Source organism: Muntiacus reevesi, chromosome 3 (genome assembly GCF_963930625.1).
Source record: "Muntiacus reevesi chromosome 3, mMunRee1.1, whole genome shotgun sequence".
NCBI lineage: Eukaryota > Metazoa > Chordata > Mammalia > Artiodactyla > Cervidae > Muntiacus > Muntiacus reevesi.
The window spans coordinates 91501528-91517875 of record NC_089251.1 but is presented as its reverse complement, the minus strand read 5'-3'; the positions used below and the strand labels follow the sequence as shown (position 1 = coordinate 91517875).

General features: G+C 56.0%; 1 protein-coding gene across 11 annotated transcripts in view; it reads left to right on the top strand.

Moving 5' to 3' along the window:
* DCTN1 (dynactin subunit 1) overlaps positions 1-15734 on the top strand; it is a 29881-nt gene extending 14147 nt beyond the window's left edge. For 8 of the 11 annotated variants that reach the window (XM_065929592.1, XM_065929589.1, XM_065929588.1 and 5 more), the window contains 25 exons: positions 3747-3767; positions 5062-5253; positions 5599-5796; positions 5939-6143; positions 6220-6298; positions 6399-6558; positions 6668-6772; positions 6953-7144; positions 7235-7351; positions 7598-7750; positions 8350-8510; positions 8615-8783; positions 9043-9111; positions 9331-9393; positions 9504-9653; positions 9818-9979; positions 10067-10198; positions 10409-10534; positions 10765-10907; positions 11180-11346; positions 13512-13645; positions 13747-13939; positions 14161-14240; positions 14760-14849; positions 15257-15734. In XM_065929592.1, the coding sequence (XP_065785664.1) occupies positions 3747-3767; positions 5062-5253; positions 5599-5796; positions 5939-6143; positions 6220-6298; positions 6399-6558; positions 6668-6772; positions 6953-7144; positions 7235-7351; positions 7598-7750; positions 8350-8510; positions 8615-8783; positions 9043-9111; positions 9331-9393; positions 9504-9653; positions 9818-9979; positions 10067-10198; positions 10409-10534; positions 10765-10907; positions 11180-11346; positions 13512-13645; positions 13747-13939; positions 14161-14240; positions 14760-14849; positions 15257-15394 (3399 nt within the window). In that variant the 3' untranslated portion in view covers positions 15395-15734. Of the gene's footprint in view, positions 1-2284; positions 2330-3746; positions 3768-5061; positions 5254-5598; positions 5797-5938; positions 6144-6219; positions 6299-6398; positions 6559-6667; positions 6773-6952; positions 7145-7234; positions 7352-7597; positions 7751-8349; positions 8511-8614; positions 8784-9042; positions 9112-9330; positions 9394-9503; positions 9654-9817; positions 9980-10066; positions 10199-10408; positions 10535-10764; positions 10908-11179; positions 11347-13511; positions 13646-13746; positions 13940-14160; positions 14241-14759; positions 14850-15256 lie in introns of those variants that run through there. The other 3 variants (XM_065929586.1, XM_065929591.1, XM_065929595.1) reach the window with 2 other exon arrangements.
* The last annotated feature ends 614 nt before the right edge of the window (positions 15735-16348 follow it).

The window sequence follows — 16348 nt, the reverse complement described above, 5'->3', positions numbered from 1 at the left end:
GCCTAAGAAGGTGGTGTGTTTACTGTTTGTGCCTGGGTGGGTGAGGGCCATGCGCCCCCTCCCCAGCTGTCCTGCATGTCCTTGGGCTGCTACTTGCATGTATGTGTGACCTTGGGGCTGGGATGGCCAGAGGAAATGGCAGCCTTGGCTTTCAGAGTTCCTTTGAGGGGTGTGAGGACATCAGGCTCAGTGTCCAGGCCCAGGTAGTACGCATAGGGATGATCCTCACACCCCTGCCCATCGCCTTGGGACTTCTGGTCAGAGACTCGAAGCATTTGACTGTGAATGGCAGCAGCATGGAAGAGAGCATCTACTGGGTTACGGAGGATCCTCACTTATCCTGAGCTTAGGGTCAGTGGGAGGAGAGACTGGGGGTTTGGAGGTGAGGAAGGTGCCCAGGGAGGTGGTTAGGTAAGTAGGCGGGAGGTCAAGGAACCGAGCACAGAAGAGCAGGCCTGAGTGGTACCTGCCTCTGGGTGATGTGGCCATGAATACGCACCTTTGCTCTGTTCCATCCTTCTTTCCCTGCCTCCTCCTTCCTCTGGTGTTGTGCCCGAGGCCTACCTCCCACACCTTACAGCCTTCCATCAACCATCGTTGGGGTGGGGCTGCCACCCCTGAGACTCTTTTAGTCTGAAGTTGCTGCCATGACCGCTTCCTCACACCCGTTCATGCCTCCGGGCTGTGCCCAAGCCGTCTCTGACCTGCACGTGCCTGTCTGACCTGTATGTGCTGTGCTGTGTGTGTGAAGTTCTGTGATTTCCTGTCGCGCATTTGTGTCAGGACCTTCTGACTGCATGGAGAGCTGTTAGATGGGGGCAGTGGGAGGGGAGAGTAAAACTTCTCTATTTTGATTTCTGGTTGGTGGTGGGTCCTCATGTTGGAGTCTTGCCTTGGAAGAGACAACATGATGGTATTTGCTTTGGGGTCCTGGCTTGGGAGGGAATGGGGATATAAGAAGGAAAATAATTCTCTAAAGGATGCTGGACCCATTCCAGAAGCTTGGCTTCTTCCCTTGATTATTGGCTCCTGGTTGGGGCTCCCATCTTACATCAGGCCCCAAAGAGAGAAGAGCATGGACCTGCAGTCTACTGTCTATGGAGGGGTTCTGGCTGCAGTCTGACCTGACCATGGGTGGGATGTGAGCCGTGCCCAAATCTTGGTGTTTTTGGCGGCTGACTAGGGAAAGGTGGCAAAGCCTAGCCTAGGCTGCCTGCGCTGGGGTAAGGCACCTCCTTGGCTCCTGGTGCAGAGTGTCGGTCAAGTGGTCAAGTCCTTCCCTAGTTCTTTCTCTCCAGGGCTTCTCTCGCGGCACATCACTTAACTCAGCAAACAGGGAGCTAGCACCACAACAAAAGAAGGAACTCTGAGGGGCAGGGTGGAAGAGAGGACCCAGATGTCTCTGCAAGGTGCCCAGTCCTTTCTGGAAGCTCTTTAGAGACAGACTCTAACCTGCCCACAACCCAGGGAGAGTCGGGACAGGAGCCAGCTGCTGTCGTTAGAGCTGCTGCTGCCCAGATGGAATGTTCTCCGGGTTTCTTAGTGTGCCCCGCAGAGACGATGCAGGAGTGCTGAGTGTGTGTCCGCCTGACGAGCCACCATCAGGGTCTCATCTGTGTGTATAAGAGACAGAGGTAGAGTTGACGGGGTTGTAGACCGAGGGGAGTGTGAGTATGAGAGAGGCCTGATGAAGCAGTGAGGTCCCTTGTCCCTGTGCAGTGATACCCTGGTTCCAGAGAGGTCATCACAGAAATGGGACCGCCCCCAGCCCCGTTTCTTTGAGCAAATCCGTGGGGATGTGGGAGAGGGAGGAGCCAGCCAGGACTTGTTCTTTGGAGGAGGAAGCAGGGTGGGTTTAGCAGAGGACTTTGTCCAGTCCTGGGGAGGAGGAGGAGGAGCCGCCAGAGCCCGGTGGTTGCTAGGTGACCGAGGAGCAGTGACTCCGCCCCTCGTGGAGCAGAGGAGGGTGGACGCATGACGTCAGGTGGAGCTGGTGCGGCGGCCACTGAGGCTGCCGTCAGCCTAGGCTGGCGAACTAGGCCGGGTGCCTCCCGAGCGCGTCTCCAGTGCCCGCCGGAGCCTGGCCGTCCCCACCGTGCACCGGTGGGGCCTTCTGCATCTGAGCTACAGCGGTTGGCCAGCCGGGGAGCCTCCGGGCCGGGGAGCTGAGGCTGCATTGTTGGGATTTGATACACTAATCTGCTGTCTCCGCCGCCTTCCCCTCTGTTCGGTCTTTCCCCCCCTCCCTTGGTCTGTCCTGCCTTCTCTTTCCTCTCCTGGCTTTCTTTGGTTTTCTGCAATGATGAGACAGGCACCGACAGCCCGAAAGGTACTCTTGCTTGCTCTGGTCCTGCTGCCAGCTTGCCAGCGCGATGGTGGCTGGGGTGGGGGTGGCGGCCGATTGACTTGCTCTGTCTGGTTGGGGGACAGGATGGGGATGAAGGTGGGGGGCAGGGAGAGTGTGTGTCACTGCCATGCCCCACACCCTGGGCGTTTGCTCCCTAGCCTTCCTGCTTTTGGCTCTGAATCTGTGTTTTGGGCCTTGTACCCAGTGGCCTCACCAGCTTGAGCTTCAGGCAGCTTTTGCTGCAAACTGGCTCTGGCTGTGTTTCCTAGGACAGAATCTGGGGAAGCAGGTCCAGATGTCTTTGTGCCTCTAGCAAGCCTACCTCACTCGACCTTTGCTAGAATGACACTTGGTTGTAATACTAGCATCCCTCCTCGACTGGGGTCTGTATCAGGGGCTTTCTCTAGAACAGTTTGTGACACAGTTATGGAGGCTTAGCCCACGGTAGCAGAGGTAGGAGTTGGTCTCCTTGGGAGACCTAGAAGAAGGGCCCAGGCCAAATCTTGTGTTTGCCAGAGCTCTGAGACCCTGGTCATCAAGAATACTGTTCGGGAGTTGGAGTTCATCATCTGTTTATCACTTTGCAATAATCTGGGGTGGTTGGTTTCAGATCTGGTGTGGGGCAGTAGTTTCCCTATGCTGCTGCCCACCCCCACCTCCTTTCTTGCAGCCGGGTGGGGTCACTTTGCTGAGCTCTGGGCTTCTGGCTAATGCAATATTCATGGCCCTGACACCTGAGCCCTCTGCCCTGGGGATGGGGAGTGCTGCAGGGATTGATCCTGGGGAGGGGTTGGGGGTGGGGCACTTGACCGCAATGTGCTCCCTTGGGGGCCTGGTCTCCCCCTGCTGGTTTCGTATCACTCACGTCCAGGCTTGTATCATCGTTCTTGTCATGTGGTATTTCTCAGGAGTCCTATACGGAATCTAGCACTCAAAGGAAGGGGCTGGCCTGGGAAAGTCCTTGGGAGTGGTGGGTGGGCGGGGCTCTGGGCTGGAGTGGGAGAGGTGGTTGTGGGAGGACTCCTCTCTGGTCTCTGGAGACCTTCTCTACTAGCTGCTGGCTTCGGTCTCCTGGGGCTCAACCTGGGAGACGGGGACAGAGCTTCCAGGGTGTCCGAAGGGGTGAGGCCTACAAGGGTAGGACAAGAGTGGGAGAAGGAGCCAGTGGGAACCAGGAGTCCTGAGCTCCTGGAGCAGTATCGAGGCGCTTCACTGGAAGGAGGGACGGGACCGGGCTGGGAGGAGGGCCGGGACCGGGCTGGGAGGAGGGACGGGGCTGCTGACTGCAGCCTCATGTCTGTCGCTTGTGCTCTCATTGCTGTCCCCTCTGCTGTCTGTCTCTCTGCCGTCACCCTTTCTTTCCTGACTACTCCTCCTCTGGCTGCTGTTGCCTGTCCAGACTACAACTCGGCGGCCCAAGGTGAGGAAGAAACAGGCCTCTGTACAAGCCACTGCTGAGTGGACACAGATACCTTAGGCATGTGCATGCATGTGGGCATTTGTGTGAGCAAGTGTAAGTTGGTCACAGTGTGTCCTGGGTTCTCTTAAGAGGAGTGGGGGTGCTGAGGGTGATGACAGGCCCCTCCTGGGAAAGCAACTTCCAGCTCTTAGGAGTATGTCTGAGCCAGTAGCTTGAGTGTATTAGAGAAACGAGAATGGTTGTGGTTAATGAAGGCACACTTTCTTGAAGAAGGGCATCTTCTTCCAGCTGCTTTTGACCCGCTTTGGGAGGGGGGGTGTGTGTGTGTTGTTGGGGAAGGGGCGGAGAATTAGAAGAAACGTGAGAAAGAACTTGGAATGTGAATGTCAGGGGCTGCGGAGGTGGGTGTGACTGTGGAAGGCCTTGGGTGGGGGCGTCCGTGGATTGCGTGTGGTCTCTGGGCGTCAGCCCACTGGGAGGGCTTCAGGGCTCAGCGCTACTGGGAGGAGCACGGGGCAGGCCTGTCTGCTCTAGCACCTCAGCTCCGCAGGGACCTGGGTACTGTCGCCTGATTAGAGCCCCTCTGTCTTGGAGGAAGGAGGTGACAGATGGGTTGGCAGTACTGACCTTGTTTCAGAGGAGAGCCAAGGATTGCAACTTTCACCCTGGCCCTTTTACTTGCAGGATCCCCTGAAATAGACCAGGGGGAGGAGGATGAGCTTGACGGTTTATCAAAGTGTAGAACCCAGGACCCCCAGTTTTAGCCCAGCCTTCTCTGGGAACATGGAAATTAGAGATCAGTCTGTTCTTTCTTTCTGGGAATGACACTGAGGCGCTTTATCCCTGTGGGGGGAGGTGGGTTCAGGCTCAGAGCAACAGTAGCATTGGGAGTATTAAGAAATTGCTACAATGATTACAAGTGGGTCACAAAAGAAATGATCAGGGGAGTGAGGGCTTCTGCCCTAGCAGGGTAGCGCTAGAGCCTGGAGGAATGTGGGGTCAGTGCTAAGGGAGGAGTTCCTTGTAATCTTATGTCTTTTTCCGTCCCTCCCTCTCCTGCCATCCCCCCCCCCCCCACCCCGACCAAATCCCGCCCGGCCCTTTGTCACTGCCTCTGACTGTGTCACTTTCCCTCTGCCCTTCACTGTTTTTCTGTTCTCATTGTCCTGTGATACTCTCTGCCTTTTTCCTTCTCTGTCACTTCCTTCGCCGTATTCTCGTATTCTGTCTCACTCTCTTTTACCACCCCTGTCCCCTACACTTTTTCTGGTCTGCCCCTGCCCTCTCGGAATAGCCCACCCGCCCAGCCAGCACTGGGGTGGCCGGGGCCAGTGGCTCCCTGGGCCCCTCCGGCTCAGCATCAGCAGGTGAGCTGAGCAGCAGTGAGCCCAGCACCCCAGCTCAGACTCCGCTGGCAGCGCCCATCATCCCCACGCCGGCCCTCACCTCTCCTGGAGCAGCACTCCCACTTCCTTCCCCCTCTAAGGTAAGGTCTGGGGGTGGAGCAAAGAAGAATCAAGATACAAAGGGCCTGTGACCCCTGACAGGGTCTTAGAAGTTTCCCCGGATTGGGGGAGACCCAGAACCTTGGATTAGGAGGGTGGGGTCTCAGCATATAAGTATCCCATTATGACTAAGCCACCCTTTCCCCTCTGCCCTTCTTCCATACTTCCCCCATATGGATTGGGTTCTTCACAGATATTTGTATGACACTTGCTTTGGCCCTGGACCTGGAATGACATCCACACCATTGCTGTCCTTCCTCTCCAGCTCAGTCTCGGTGGGGAAAGCGGGGAGGCAGTGCCCGGACTGAAGGGTCTCTCCTTTGCAGGAAGAGGAGGGGCTGAGGGCCCAGGTGCGGGACCTGGAGGAGAAGCTGGAGACCCTGCGGCTGAAACGTGCAGAAGACAAGGCAAAACTGAAGGAGCTGGAGAAGCACAAGATCCAGCTGGAGCAGGTGCAGGAATGGAAAAGCAAAATGCAGGAGCAGCAGGCAGACCTGCAGCGGCGCCTCAAGGAGGCTCGCAAGGTGCGACTTGGGGCGGAGAGGGTCTGGGGGGCACGGGGCCCGAGGACGTGCAGGAAGCTGGAACTGGGGCCTGGACTGTCCTGTGAAAAGGGGTATGCGAGGCATCTCTGTGAGTGTACCCCCAACCCCCGCTTCTCTTCAGGAAGCCAAGGAGGCCCTGGAGGCAAAGGAGCGCTACATGGAGGAGATGGCTGACACCGCTGACGCCATCGAGATGGCCACTCTGGACAAGGAGATGGCCGAAGAGCGGGCCGAGTCCCTACAGCAGGAGGCCGAGGTGCTGAGGGAACGTGTGGAAGAGCTCACTACTGACTTGGAAATCCTCAAAGCCGAGATTGAAGAGAAGGGTAAGGGGCCAGGAGCTGCTGGGGGCCAAATGATGGGGTTGGAACCCTGTCTGAAAGTGTTCATGGTCTTCCCCAGGCTCAGATGGTGCTGCATCCAGTTATCAGCTCAAGCAGCTTGAGGAGCAGAATGCCCGCTTAAAGGATGCCCTGGTGAGGTAGGGGCCTCTCGTTGCCAGTTTCACTCTCCTGTCTTCAGATCTGCGCCTGACTCTTGACACATGGTCTTTCTCCTTCTCTCTTGCCATTTTCCCACAGAATGCGGGACCTTTCTTCCTCAGAGAAGCAGGAGCACGTGAAACTCCAGAAGCTTATGGAAAAGAAGAACCAAGAGCTGGAAGTTGTGAGGCAACAGCGGGAGCGTCTGCAGGAGGAGCTGAGCCAGGCAGAGCGCACCATTGATGAGCTCAAGGAGCAGGTGCGGGCAGCCCCGCCCCTGGTGCAGAGCAGCGCGCTGCACACCTTCTGGTGTCTCTTCTGTCTAGGCGCCTTTCAGTCCTTCTCTTTGTTCGCTCTGTCCGACACAGGTCGATGCTGCTCTGGGGGCGGAGGAGATGGTGGAGACGCTGACAGACCGGAACCTGGATCTGGAAGAGAAAGTGCGCAAATTGAAGGAAACGGTGGGGGACTTGGTAAGAGAAGAGCAGACTCCTGACTCACACCCTTGATGGAGGGTATTTGGAAGAGACTTGCCGTGAGAAGGATTGACGTGCTCCCTGATCTTTGAGTAGGGTGTGTAGTGAGTGAACACGCCCTGGCCCGGTACCCTGACTCTGACTTTTCTTCGCCCCAACTCCTTTGTGGTCTCCCAGGAAGCAATAAATGAAATGAACGATGAACTGCAGGAGAACGCACGTGAGACAGAACTGGAGCTGCGGGAGCAGCTAGATATGGCCGGTGCACAGGTCCGGGATGCCCAGAAGCGTGTGGAAGCAGCCCAGGAGACCGTCGCAGACTATCAGCAAACCATCAAGAAGTACCGCCAGCTGACCGCCCACCTACAGGTGACTGCACACCCACCGCTTTCCGCCCACAGTCACCCCAGGGCTTCCCCCAAGGCTCAGCTGTGTCTTGTCTTCCATCCTTGCTCCCAGGATGTGAATCGGGCTCTGACAAACCAGCAGGAGGCGTCTGTGGAAAGGCAGCAGCAGCCACCTCCCGAGACTTTTGACTTCAAGATCAAGTTTGCCGAGACTAAGGCTCATGCTAAGGTCAGGAAAGTGGGTGAGCTGGAGAGGGTTGGGTGTTGGAGACCCCAGCCTGGGTGTGGCCATGGGCTGATCTGCTGTGGGGTTCTGGCCTTCAGGTTACTGGAGTTGGGAGTGCTTTCTGTGGTGGTTTGGGAGACTCCTGGCCTGGGCCTGTCCCAGAAGCAGGAGACACGTTGGAACGTGGCGTGGAGGTTAGGAGGTTCTCCTCGGCCTAGCTGAGAACCCGCCTCCCTGTCTACCTCACAGGCAATTGAAATGGAATTGAGGCAGATGGAGGTGGCCCAGGCCAACCGGCACATGTCCCTGTTGACAGCCTTCATGCCCGACAGTTTCCTTCGGCCAGGTGGGGACCATGACTGCGTTTTGGTGCTGCTGCTCATGCCTCGTCTCATTTGCAAGGTACGGTCTGTCAGCCACGTTCCCAGCAGGGGTCTGCTGAGCTTGCCGTGAGCCAGGCATTGGGGATGCCAAGCGAAGACAGTGGTCATTGTCCTTGCTCTCAGGGTTTTGGTGAATAGGAACACAGAATCACAGACAGATGTATGTTACAGATGACGTTTTATGAAGGGGAGATGCAGGTTGTGAAGTGGAGGTAGTGTCTGAGAGAGACCACGGCTGGGGAGCTGATGGAGATAGTGGGATATTACTGAAGGAATAACATTTGAGGTGAGACCCAAAAGATGACTAGGAGTTAGTGGAGGGATAACTGTCAGGATCGCATTCTAGTTGGAAAGGTAGCAGGTGCAGAAACTTTAAGGTGGGAAAGAGCTGGTCCCACTGGTCCTGCTGCCCTTTCAGCCCCACATCCAAATCTTCATCAGCACCAGCAATCACATCACTCTTTCCCCACGTGCGGCTCCCTGCCCATCTAAGAGCTGTTTCTGCTTTTCTCCCGTGTGTTCGTGCCCCCTACATAGTTGCTCAGCTCTCTGTATTCCTGAGTCTGTGTTCTCCATCCTCTGCTCTGAGCCCCATGTCTCTGGTGCTTCTTCCCACAGGCAGAGCTAATCCGGAAGCAGGCCCAGGAAAAGTTTGAACTAAGTGAGAGCTGTTCAGAGCGGCCAGGACTTCGAGGAGCTGCAGGGGAGCAGCTCAGCTTTGCTGCTGGGCTGGTGTATTCACTGAGCCTGCTGCAGGCCACACTCCATCGTTACGAGCAGTAAGTGATCCCTGACCCCCACTGCAGGGCCGTGGGTCCCAGATCGGCTGGAGCTGAGACTGCCTTGTAGATTCTGGCCTCACGGGCCCTCCTCTGGTCTCCAGCGCCCTCTCCCAGTGCAGTGTGGACGTGTATAAGAAGGTTGGCAGCCTCTACCCTGAGATGAGTGCCCACGAACGCTCCTTGGACTTCCTCATCGAGCTCCTCCACAAGGATCAGCTGGATGAGACTGTCAACGTAGAGCCTCTCACCAAGGCCATCAAGTACTACCAGGTCTGGGGCAAGAATTGAGGCTTAGCCCAGGAGGAGGGAGGGTTTCTTCTGGGGCTGTTGCCAGTGTGGCCAAGGTTGTATGTCCCAGGCTGAAGGCTTGAAACTCTTAGATGAACTCACCTTAGGATGCAGCTCCTTGAGGGTTTTGGATTCTTTCATACCTCTGGAGTCCCATGATGACTGGGGCTCAAACTGCAGTTTGGGAAGAATGCTCCGTTCTTCCAAGGCCTAAAGACTGTTCATTTGCCATCCCTCTCAGCATCTATACAGCATCCACCTTGCTGAACAACCTGAGGACAGTACCATGCAGCTGGCTGACCACATTAAGGTGAGGTGTTTGGGCCAATGGTTGAGCCGCTTGTAGAGATCAGAAATGAAAGACATCAGATCACACCCTCAAAGGGTGGAGCAGGGTCACTAAGGCCAGATCAGGGAAGCCAGAGAGCTCATGGATGGGGTCGGCCAAGGGTGGAGACTTCTTTAGAGATGTTAATGGGGCAGAAGGGCCCTGTTGGAGGCTGACAGCCACCTGCTTCTGTCTTCACAGTTTACCCAGAGTGCCCTGGACTGCATGAGTGTGGAGGTGGGACGGCTACGGGCCTTCTTGCAGGTGAGAGCACAACCAGATCTGTTGGAGTTCCTCTTCCTTCGTAGTCCTCACCTCCTTGCCCCCAGCCCTAATTCTGACTTGGCTTCCCGTCTGTCTCCTGTTCTGAGTAGGGTGGGCAGGAGGCTTCAGATATTGCCCTCCTGCTCCGGGACCTGGAAACTTCGTGCAGTGATACCCGCCAGTTCTGCAAGAAGATCCGGCGGCGGATGCCAGGGACGGATGCGCCTGGGATCCCAGCTGCACTGGCCTTTGGATCACAGGTTTAGGGCTGTGAAGGGGGACGGGAAGGAAACTGTGAGCAGAACCAGGAGGGGCGCAGCGTGTCGAGATCTGGATCCGGTCAGGGGACAGGGATGGTTTTGAGGTAGCTGGGCGTTGTGGTGTTGAGCCCAGAGTGGGCTCCTGACTCTGGCCCGTTGCACAGGTATCCGACACACTCCTCGACTGCAGAAAACACTTGACGTGGGTGGTGGCGGTGCTCCAGGAGGTGGCAGCAGCTGCTGCCCAGCTCATTGCCCCACTGGCAGAGAACGAGGGGCTGCCTGTGGCTGCCTTGGAGGAGCTGGCTTTCAAAGCAAGCGAGCAGGTGGGCTGGGTTGGCTGGGCGGAAGGTGGTGATGGGAGAGTCAGGTGGCTGGTGTGGGGTTTTCACTACTGCCGTTGACACCTGCAGATCTACGGGACCCCCTCCAGCAACCCCTATGAGTGTCTGCGCCAGTCATGCAGCCTCCTCATCAGCACGATGAACAAGCTGGCCACAGCCATGCAGGAGGGAGAGTACGATGCCGAGCGGCCCCCTAGCAAGGTGGGTAACTCTTTGGGGGGAATTGCAGGAGCCCGGAGGAGCAGGACTTGGGGAGAGCTGCTGCTCCTTGTGGGAGGGCTGGGAGGCAGGAATTTGGGGAGCACCTTCCTCTTGCTTAAAAGGCAAGGGGGAAGATTTTCTCTCTGGCTGGATCCCTCTGAAAGGAGAGCATTGATAACCTTGCCCACTGCCCCTTGCTCTGCTCCTTAGCCTCCCCCAGTTGAGCTGCGGGCTGCGGCTCTTCGTGCAGAGATCACGGATGCTGAAGGCCTGGGTTTGAAGCTTGAGGATCGAGAGACAGTTATTAAGGAGCTGAAGAAGTCACTGAAAATCAAGGTGAGGATAGGGGAGGCTCAGGATCTGAGAGGCCAGGAAGTAGCGGGGGGCACAGGGAGGCAGTGAGTGTGGATTGTAACTGAGAGGGGTTGAGGACTGAGGGGAGGAAGTAGCAGCTTCGATCAGTGGGAGTTCTTGTGGGAGCTTGCTGTCTCATGGTCTGTCCGAGGGCTCGGGTTGGGGGTGGTCATGGGAAGTAAGGCAGCTGGACACGCTCCATCCTCGTCTAGGGGGAAGAGCTCAGTGAGGCCAATGTGCGGCTGAGCCTCCTGGAGAAGAAGCTGGACAGTGCTGCCAAGGATGCAGATGAGCGCATTGAGAAAGTCCAGACTCGGCTGGAGGAGACCCAGACGCTGCTGCGGAAGAAGGAGAAGTCAGGCACCTCCCCGGTCCCTGTTCACGCCACCCTCCCTCCTTCGAGCAGTTCCCTGCCTCCTAACCCAGGCCCTCTTGGAGTGAGCCTCCCCAGGGGGACAGAGGCCATCTCCTTCCCAGCTGACAGCACCATTGTCTCATCCCGATCGGAGCCTCTTCCGCCCCTGGCTCCTGGCCAGCAGGGCTGCCCTCAGGACCTGTCAGGGCTGAGAAACGGTGGCGGGGCCCTGGGGGAAGGGATACTGCCCACACCCAGGTTCTCTTTCACAGAGAGTTTGAGGAGACCATGGATGCACTTCAGGCCGACATCGACCAGCTGGAGGCAGAGAAGGCTGAGTTAAAGCAGCGATTGAACAGCCAGTCCAAGCGCACGATTGAGGGGCTCCGGGGGCCCCCTCCCTCGGGTATTGCCACGCTGGTCTCTGGCATTGCTGGGGGTGAGTGCCGTGGAGCAGGCAGCACCAGCCCAGAGGAGATTGAATGTCCCCACTCCTGTCCTTGGCCTCCGTTTGACTTTTCTCTTCCGCCACCACTGCCCACAGCTGGATGTTCAGCCAGGAACACACTTGCCCAGTTTCACTCTGTGGCAGCTTTCACCAGGTTTTTACTTCTGAAGATACGTGCGGAGTTCCTTTTACCAAGGTGGGGCAGTGGGGCCTTACCAAGGTGCCAGTGAAACTCAAGAATTCCAGTAGACGTCCCTCCTGGGTCTGCTGTCTGGCCTTTCTGTCCCAGCCCTGTATTCCAGAAGGCCGTCAGCCTGCAGCAGACCGGGGTGTCTGCTGTGGTGTCCAGTTGTGGCTGCTCTGCCCTTGATTCCTCCTCTGCGGGGGGCACTGCATTCTCTGCAGAGTTTGTGTCGCTTCTCCCTATAGTGTGGTTCTCTCCTCCAGTGCTGAATCCTCCCAGTTACACTTGGGGCTTATGTTCTGACCTTTGCCTGGTCTCTTAGTGTGGTCAGGGCTCCTTACCTGGAGTTTTTCTGGCTTCCAGGCCTAGTCTCCCCAGTTTCCTGACCAAGGAGGTGGCCACTGCTATCTTGGTTCTCATCTACTGTGTAGTATGGTTTTTTTTTTCTATCTTTAGTTTCTTACTTCCCCTTCTCACCTCCAGAAGACAAACTCCTTGAAATGGAATTAAGCCTGCAGGATCTCTAGAACTCCCCTGCTGTGCCTGTCTTGTCAGTTGGCCTCACCTGGGGTCTTGTCCTCGTCAAAGCCCCCATCACTGGTGCTGCTTGACTCTGAAAAGTGACCAAGTATTTTCTTGTCTTTAGACTCCTGTGAGTCAGATGGTTCCATGTTCCTTGGGAGGGGACAGAATTACCACATTGTGTTGTTTTAGCATAGGCTTTTTTTTTTTCTTCAGTTGCACTGGGTCTTTGTAGCGATGGACAGGCTTCTCTAGTTGTGGTGTGTAGGTTCAGTAGCCTTGCAGCATGTGGGATCTTTGTTCTTTGACAAGGAATTAAACATGCGTTTGCTGCGTTGGAAGGCAGATTCTTAACCACTGGACCACCAGGGGAATCCTAGCATAGGCTCTTTAAACAGATACTGGTTCTTTTTTTTTTTTTTTAATAATTTTACTTATTTATTTTCAGCTGTGCTGGGTCTTCGTTGCTGCACAGACTCCCTCTAGTGAGCGGGAGCTACTTTTCGTTGCAGTGCACAGCTTCTCATAGCAGTGGCTTCTCTTGTTCAGCATGGGCTGTAGGGCGCTCGGGCTTCACTGTTTGCAACACATGGGCTCAGTAGTTGCATTTCCCAGGCTCCAGAGCACAGACCAGTTGTTGTGGCACACGGGCTTAGCTGCTCTGCATGTGGGATCTTCCCAGACCAGGGATCGAACCCGTGTCTCCTGCATTGGCAGGTGGATTCTTTGTCACTGAGCCACCAGGGAAGCCCCAAATACCGCTTTTTAATTTCTGAAACTTTGCACCAAAAAAGGGTGACTTTTGTCTCAGAGCAATGGGGAACCTGAAGAAATGGGTATGTGTCTTCATGCTCAGTTAAGTTTTGCTGGTGGGGAGCTCTAAGGGTGCAGACATATCAGGGTCTCAGGAGCAGTCCATCTGCCCTTCTGGGAGATAGAATGTGGGGCAGGGAGGCAGGAACAGTCTTGGGCCTCAGGTGTTTCCTCCAGCGCACACTGCTGCTGCCACTCTTCCTCACATGTTGCAGCTTGTATTGTGGCCTGACTTCCCTTTTCTATCTTTCTTTCACACATATTTGCTCTTTCCCCAAAAGTAAAAGCAGGATCTTGTTAGAGAAGGTATGGTGATCAGGAAAAAGGTTTTCCTGCATGACCAGGATTCTTCTGGTGTGTCCCCCTCATCATTATACCATCTAATTCCTCTCTCCTCTTTTCCTGCTCCCCCATGGGCTGTCCTGAGCGCAGAAGAACAACAGCGAGGTAGAGCGCCAACCTGCTGGGGACGTTAACGGGGTTGGTGGGAATTGGGGCTGGGGGAGCAGGGCGAGACTGCCCCCTTGGGAGCAATCAAGACTGGAGGTAGCAGGGGATAAGGAAGGGGGATGGGTAGGAATGGAACCCATCTTCAACCCTTCCCACCTGGGGCTCATGACGTTTGTTGTCCCCATAGGAGGTGCCCCTGGGCAGGCTCCGGGGTCTGTGCCTGGCCCAGGGCTGGTGAAGGACTCGCCCCTGCTGCTTCAGCAGATCTCGGCCATGAGGCTGCACATCTCCCAGCTCCAGCATGAGAACAACATCCTCAAGGTGAGGAGGTCACAGAGAGGGTAGATGTAACTGCTTCACTGATGATAGATGGTAGGGCTGTCTGTCACTGCTTACCGCCACTCTTCCCACTTCGCTCACAGGGAGCCAAGATGAAGGCATCCTTAGCAGCCCTGCCCCCTCTGCACGTGGCCAAACTCTCTCTCCCGCCCCATGAGGGCCCTGGCAGTGAGCTTGCTGCTGGAGCGCTGTATCGTAAGACCAACCAGCTGCTGGAGACGTTGAATCAGTTGAGCGCACGCACCCACGTCGTGGACATCACTCGCTCCAACCCTGGTATGGACGTACCAACTCCTGAGATGAAAACCACAGCCCCTCCCCTTGCCTCATATAGTCCCTGCCTAGGCACTTCCCACACCAGAGAGGCTCTTCCTAGCCCTGTTCTTTGATCTCCGTGTTCAGTTTGCGTGAGGCAGGCAGCTGGACTGGATGAAGCATCACTAGTCCAGCTGCCTGCCTGTACCTTGGCGGGCCTCACTAGCCTTCTCTCCCCACAGCTGCCAAGAGCCCATCGGCCCAGCTCCTGGAGCAGGTGGCTCAGCTCAAGTCCCTAAGCGACACCATTGAGAAGCTCAAGGTTAGTTTAGACCTGCCTTTTCTCACCCAGGAGTGCCCTCTTCAGAGCATTCTGTGCTGGAGACCCTAGCATGGTCATTTCCCCCAGGAACCCCAGGGTTCCTGGGATCCAGCCCTGCGCTAGGTGACATGTAGCAGGGAGGGAAGATGGGGTTCCTGCCTTGGGAGTTCACTCCCACACAGATCCTCTCAATAGGTAAGAGAGTCTTACCAACAAAATGGGTTGAGCTAGGGTCATCTTTAGTGTAGTGCAGCTTCTGTCAGATCTGAGATCACTGCAGAGTAGAATGGTTGAGAATGGCTTCCCAGAAGTTACAGAATCTGAGCTGAACCCTGAAGGACAAATATCTATAAAGTGAGGATGTTGGGTAGGGGTGGGATTGGAGTTGAGAGCAAAGGTATGGTGATAAAAGAGGACTGGATCCCTGTCCTTGGCATTAGTATTCCTCTGAAGCCAGGGAGATACTGGGCTAACCTGTGGAGGGTCCCCTAAATGACTCCTGTTCCTCCCATCTGCCAGGATGAGGTTCTTAAGGAGACTGTATCTCAGCGCCCTGGAGCCACAGTCCCCACTGACTTTGCCACCTTCCCTTCATCAGCCTTCCTCAGGGTAAGAGGGAGCGTGGGGAGGGGGTGGGCAGTGTGGAAGGCTCAGACCAGTCCTTCCCCTCTCCTCCAGAATTTGAAGAGGCTTCAAGGGCCTCAGGTCCAACGACTGAACTTCTTGAGTCATCTGGCCAAGTTTTAACTTGCAAGTAACTTAACAGTGCTTGCAGTGCTTTCCGAAATTCCAGTATTTTAGCAGTTAAACATCATCTGTGATTTCTGACACCAGGAGAGACTCAAAACTCCCTTGTCAGGCTATGTGCCTCAGTTCTGGTTTGGAAGATGTGGTCATTACAGCCTAGGAGCCTCAAAGCCTCCGCCTCCAGGGTCTCAATGCCCAGGGACCTTGTCAGCGGCACACAGCTGGAGTGAGCCCCTGACCTGGCGGCCGCTCTCCTTCCCAATTCCCAGGCCAAGGAAGAGCAGCAGGATGACACTGTGTACATGGGCAAAGTGACCTTCTCGTGCGCGGCTGGCCTCGGGCAGCGGCACCGGCTGGTGCTCACCCAGGAGCAGCTGCACCAGCTTCACGATCGCCTCATCTCCTAAATGCTTCTTCCCTCACTGCCCGCTGCCGCCCGCAGCCCTCCTGGAGCCGCTCCTCCTGCTGCGTGGCCACCAGGCGGCCCGGGGAGAACCGCGTGTGTAAGCCCTTCCTGCCCCGCTCGGCGTCACGCCCCCCCTCGGAGCCCCGCCCCTGCCCCTTGACCCGGGTTCCCCTGGCTCCCGCCCCTGGCCTCTGCCAGGGTTCGCTGTTCCGTGGCTCCCTTCTTCCCGAGGAGCTTCAGGGGCTCTAGGGGGCAGGTAGGTTGAGACCCCGCAACTGCAGGTTGAATGAGGTCTCTCCGACTGAGGACTTCACTCCTTGATTAAAGCCGCTTCTGCTTCAGTATTGTCTGTGTGATGTTGGGAGTGGGAATTGGGCCACTTGACTCAGAGCAGGGGTAGAGCAGAAGGGATGCTGAGAAGGCTCTGGCTGTGCCAGATTTGAAGATCTCCCTCTTTTGTGACCAGTGGAATGCTATGTCCGTCAAATTTGTGTGCAGTTAAGTTTCTCTGAGCAGGGGGAAAGGGCTCAACCAAGGGCTTGGCTCCTGAGTTCCTCTTATGGAGTTAGGAGGCTAGGGAGTATGTCGCCTCTGCGGCCCGGCCTCTGTTTTCTGGATCTTTCACTGCTCTTCAGGCCAGCAGTGTTTAGAGTTCGCCTAATGGTATGATTGCCACTCCAGCCAACTTTCTGAGGTGCTGTTAGTCTCCCTGTAAGATCTGACGTCTCTCAGAGGGAATATTTACTAAGCAACGGAAGACCAAAGTCATGGACTGGTAAGAAAGGATAGATGTTACTAAAGCAGCTCCCAAGTCTCACTACAGACTAAGATCACCTGGGGTGTTCCTTTGAAAAAGTTTGCACATTTCTGGGCTTTGGCTCAGGTGGTGCTAGTGGTAAAGAACCTGCATGCCAATGCAGGAGATGTAAGAGACGTGGGTTCGATCCTTGGGTCG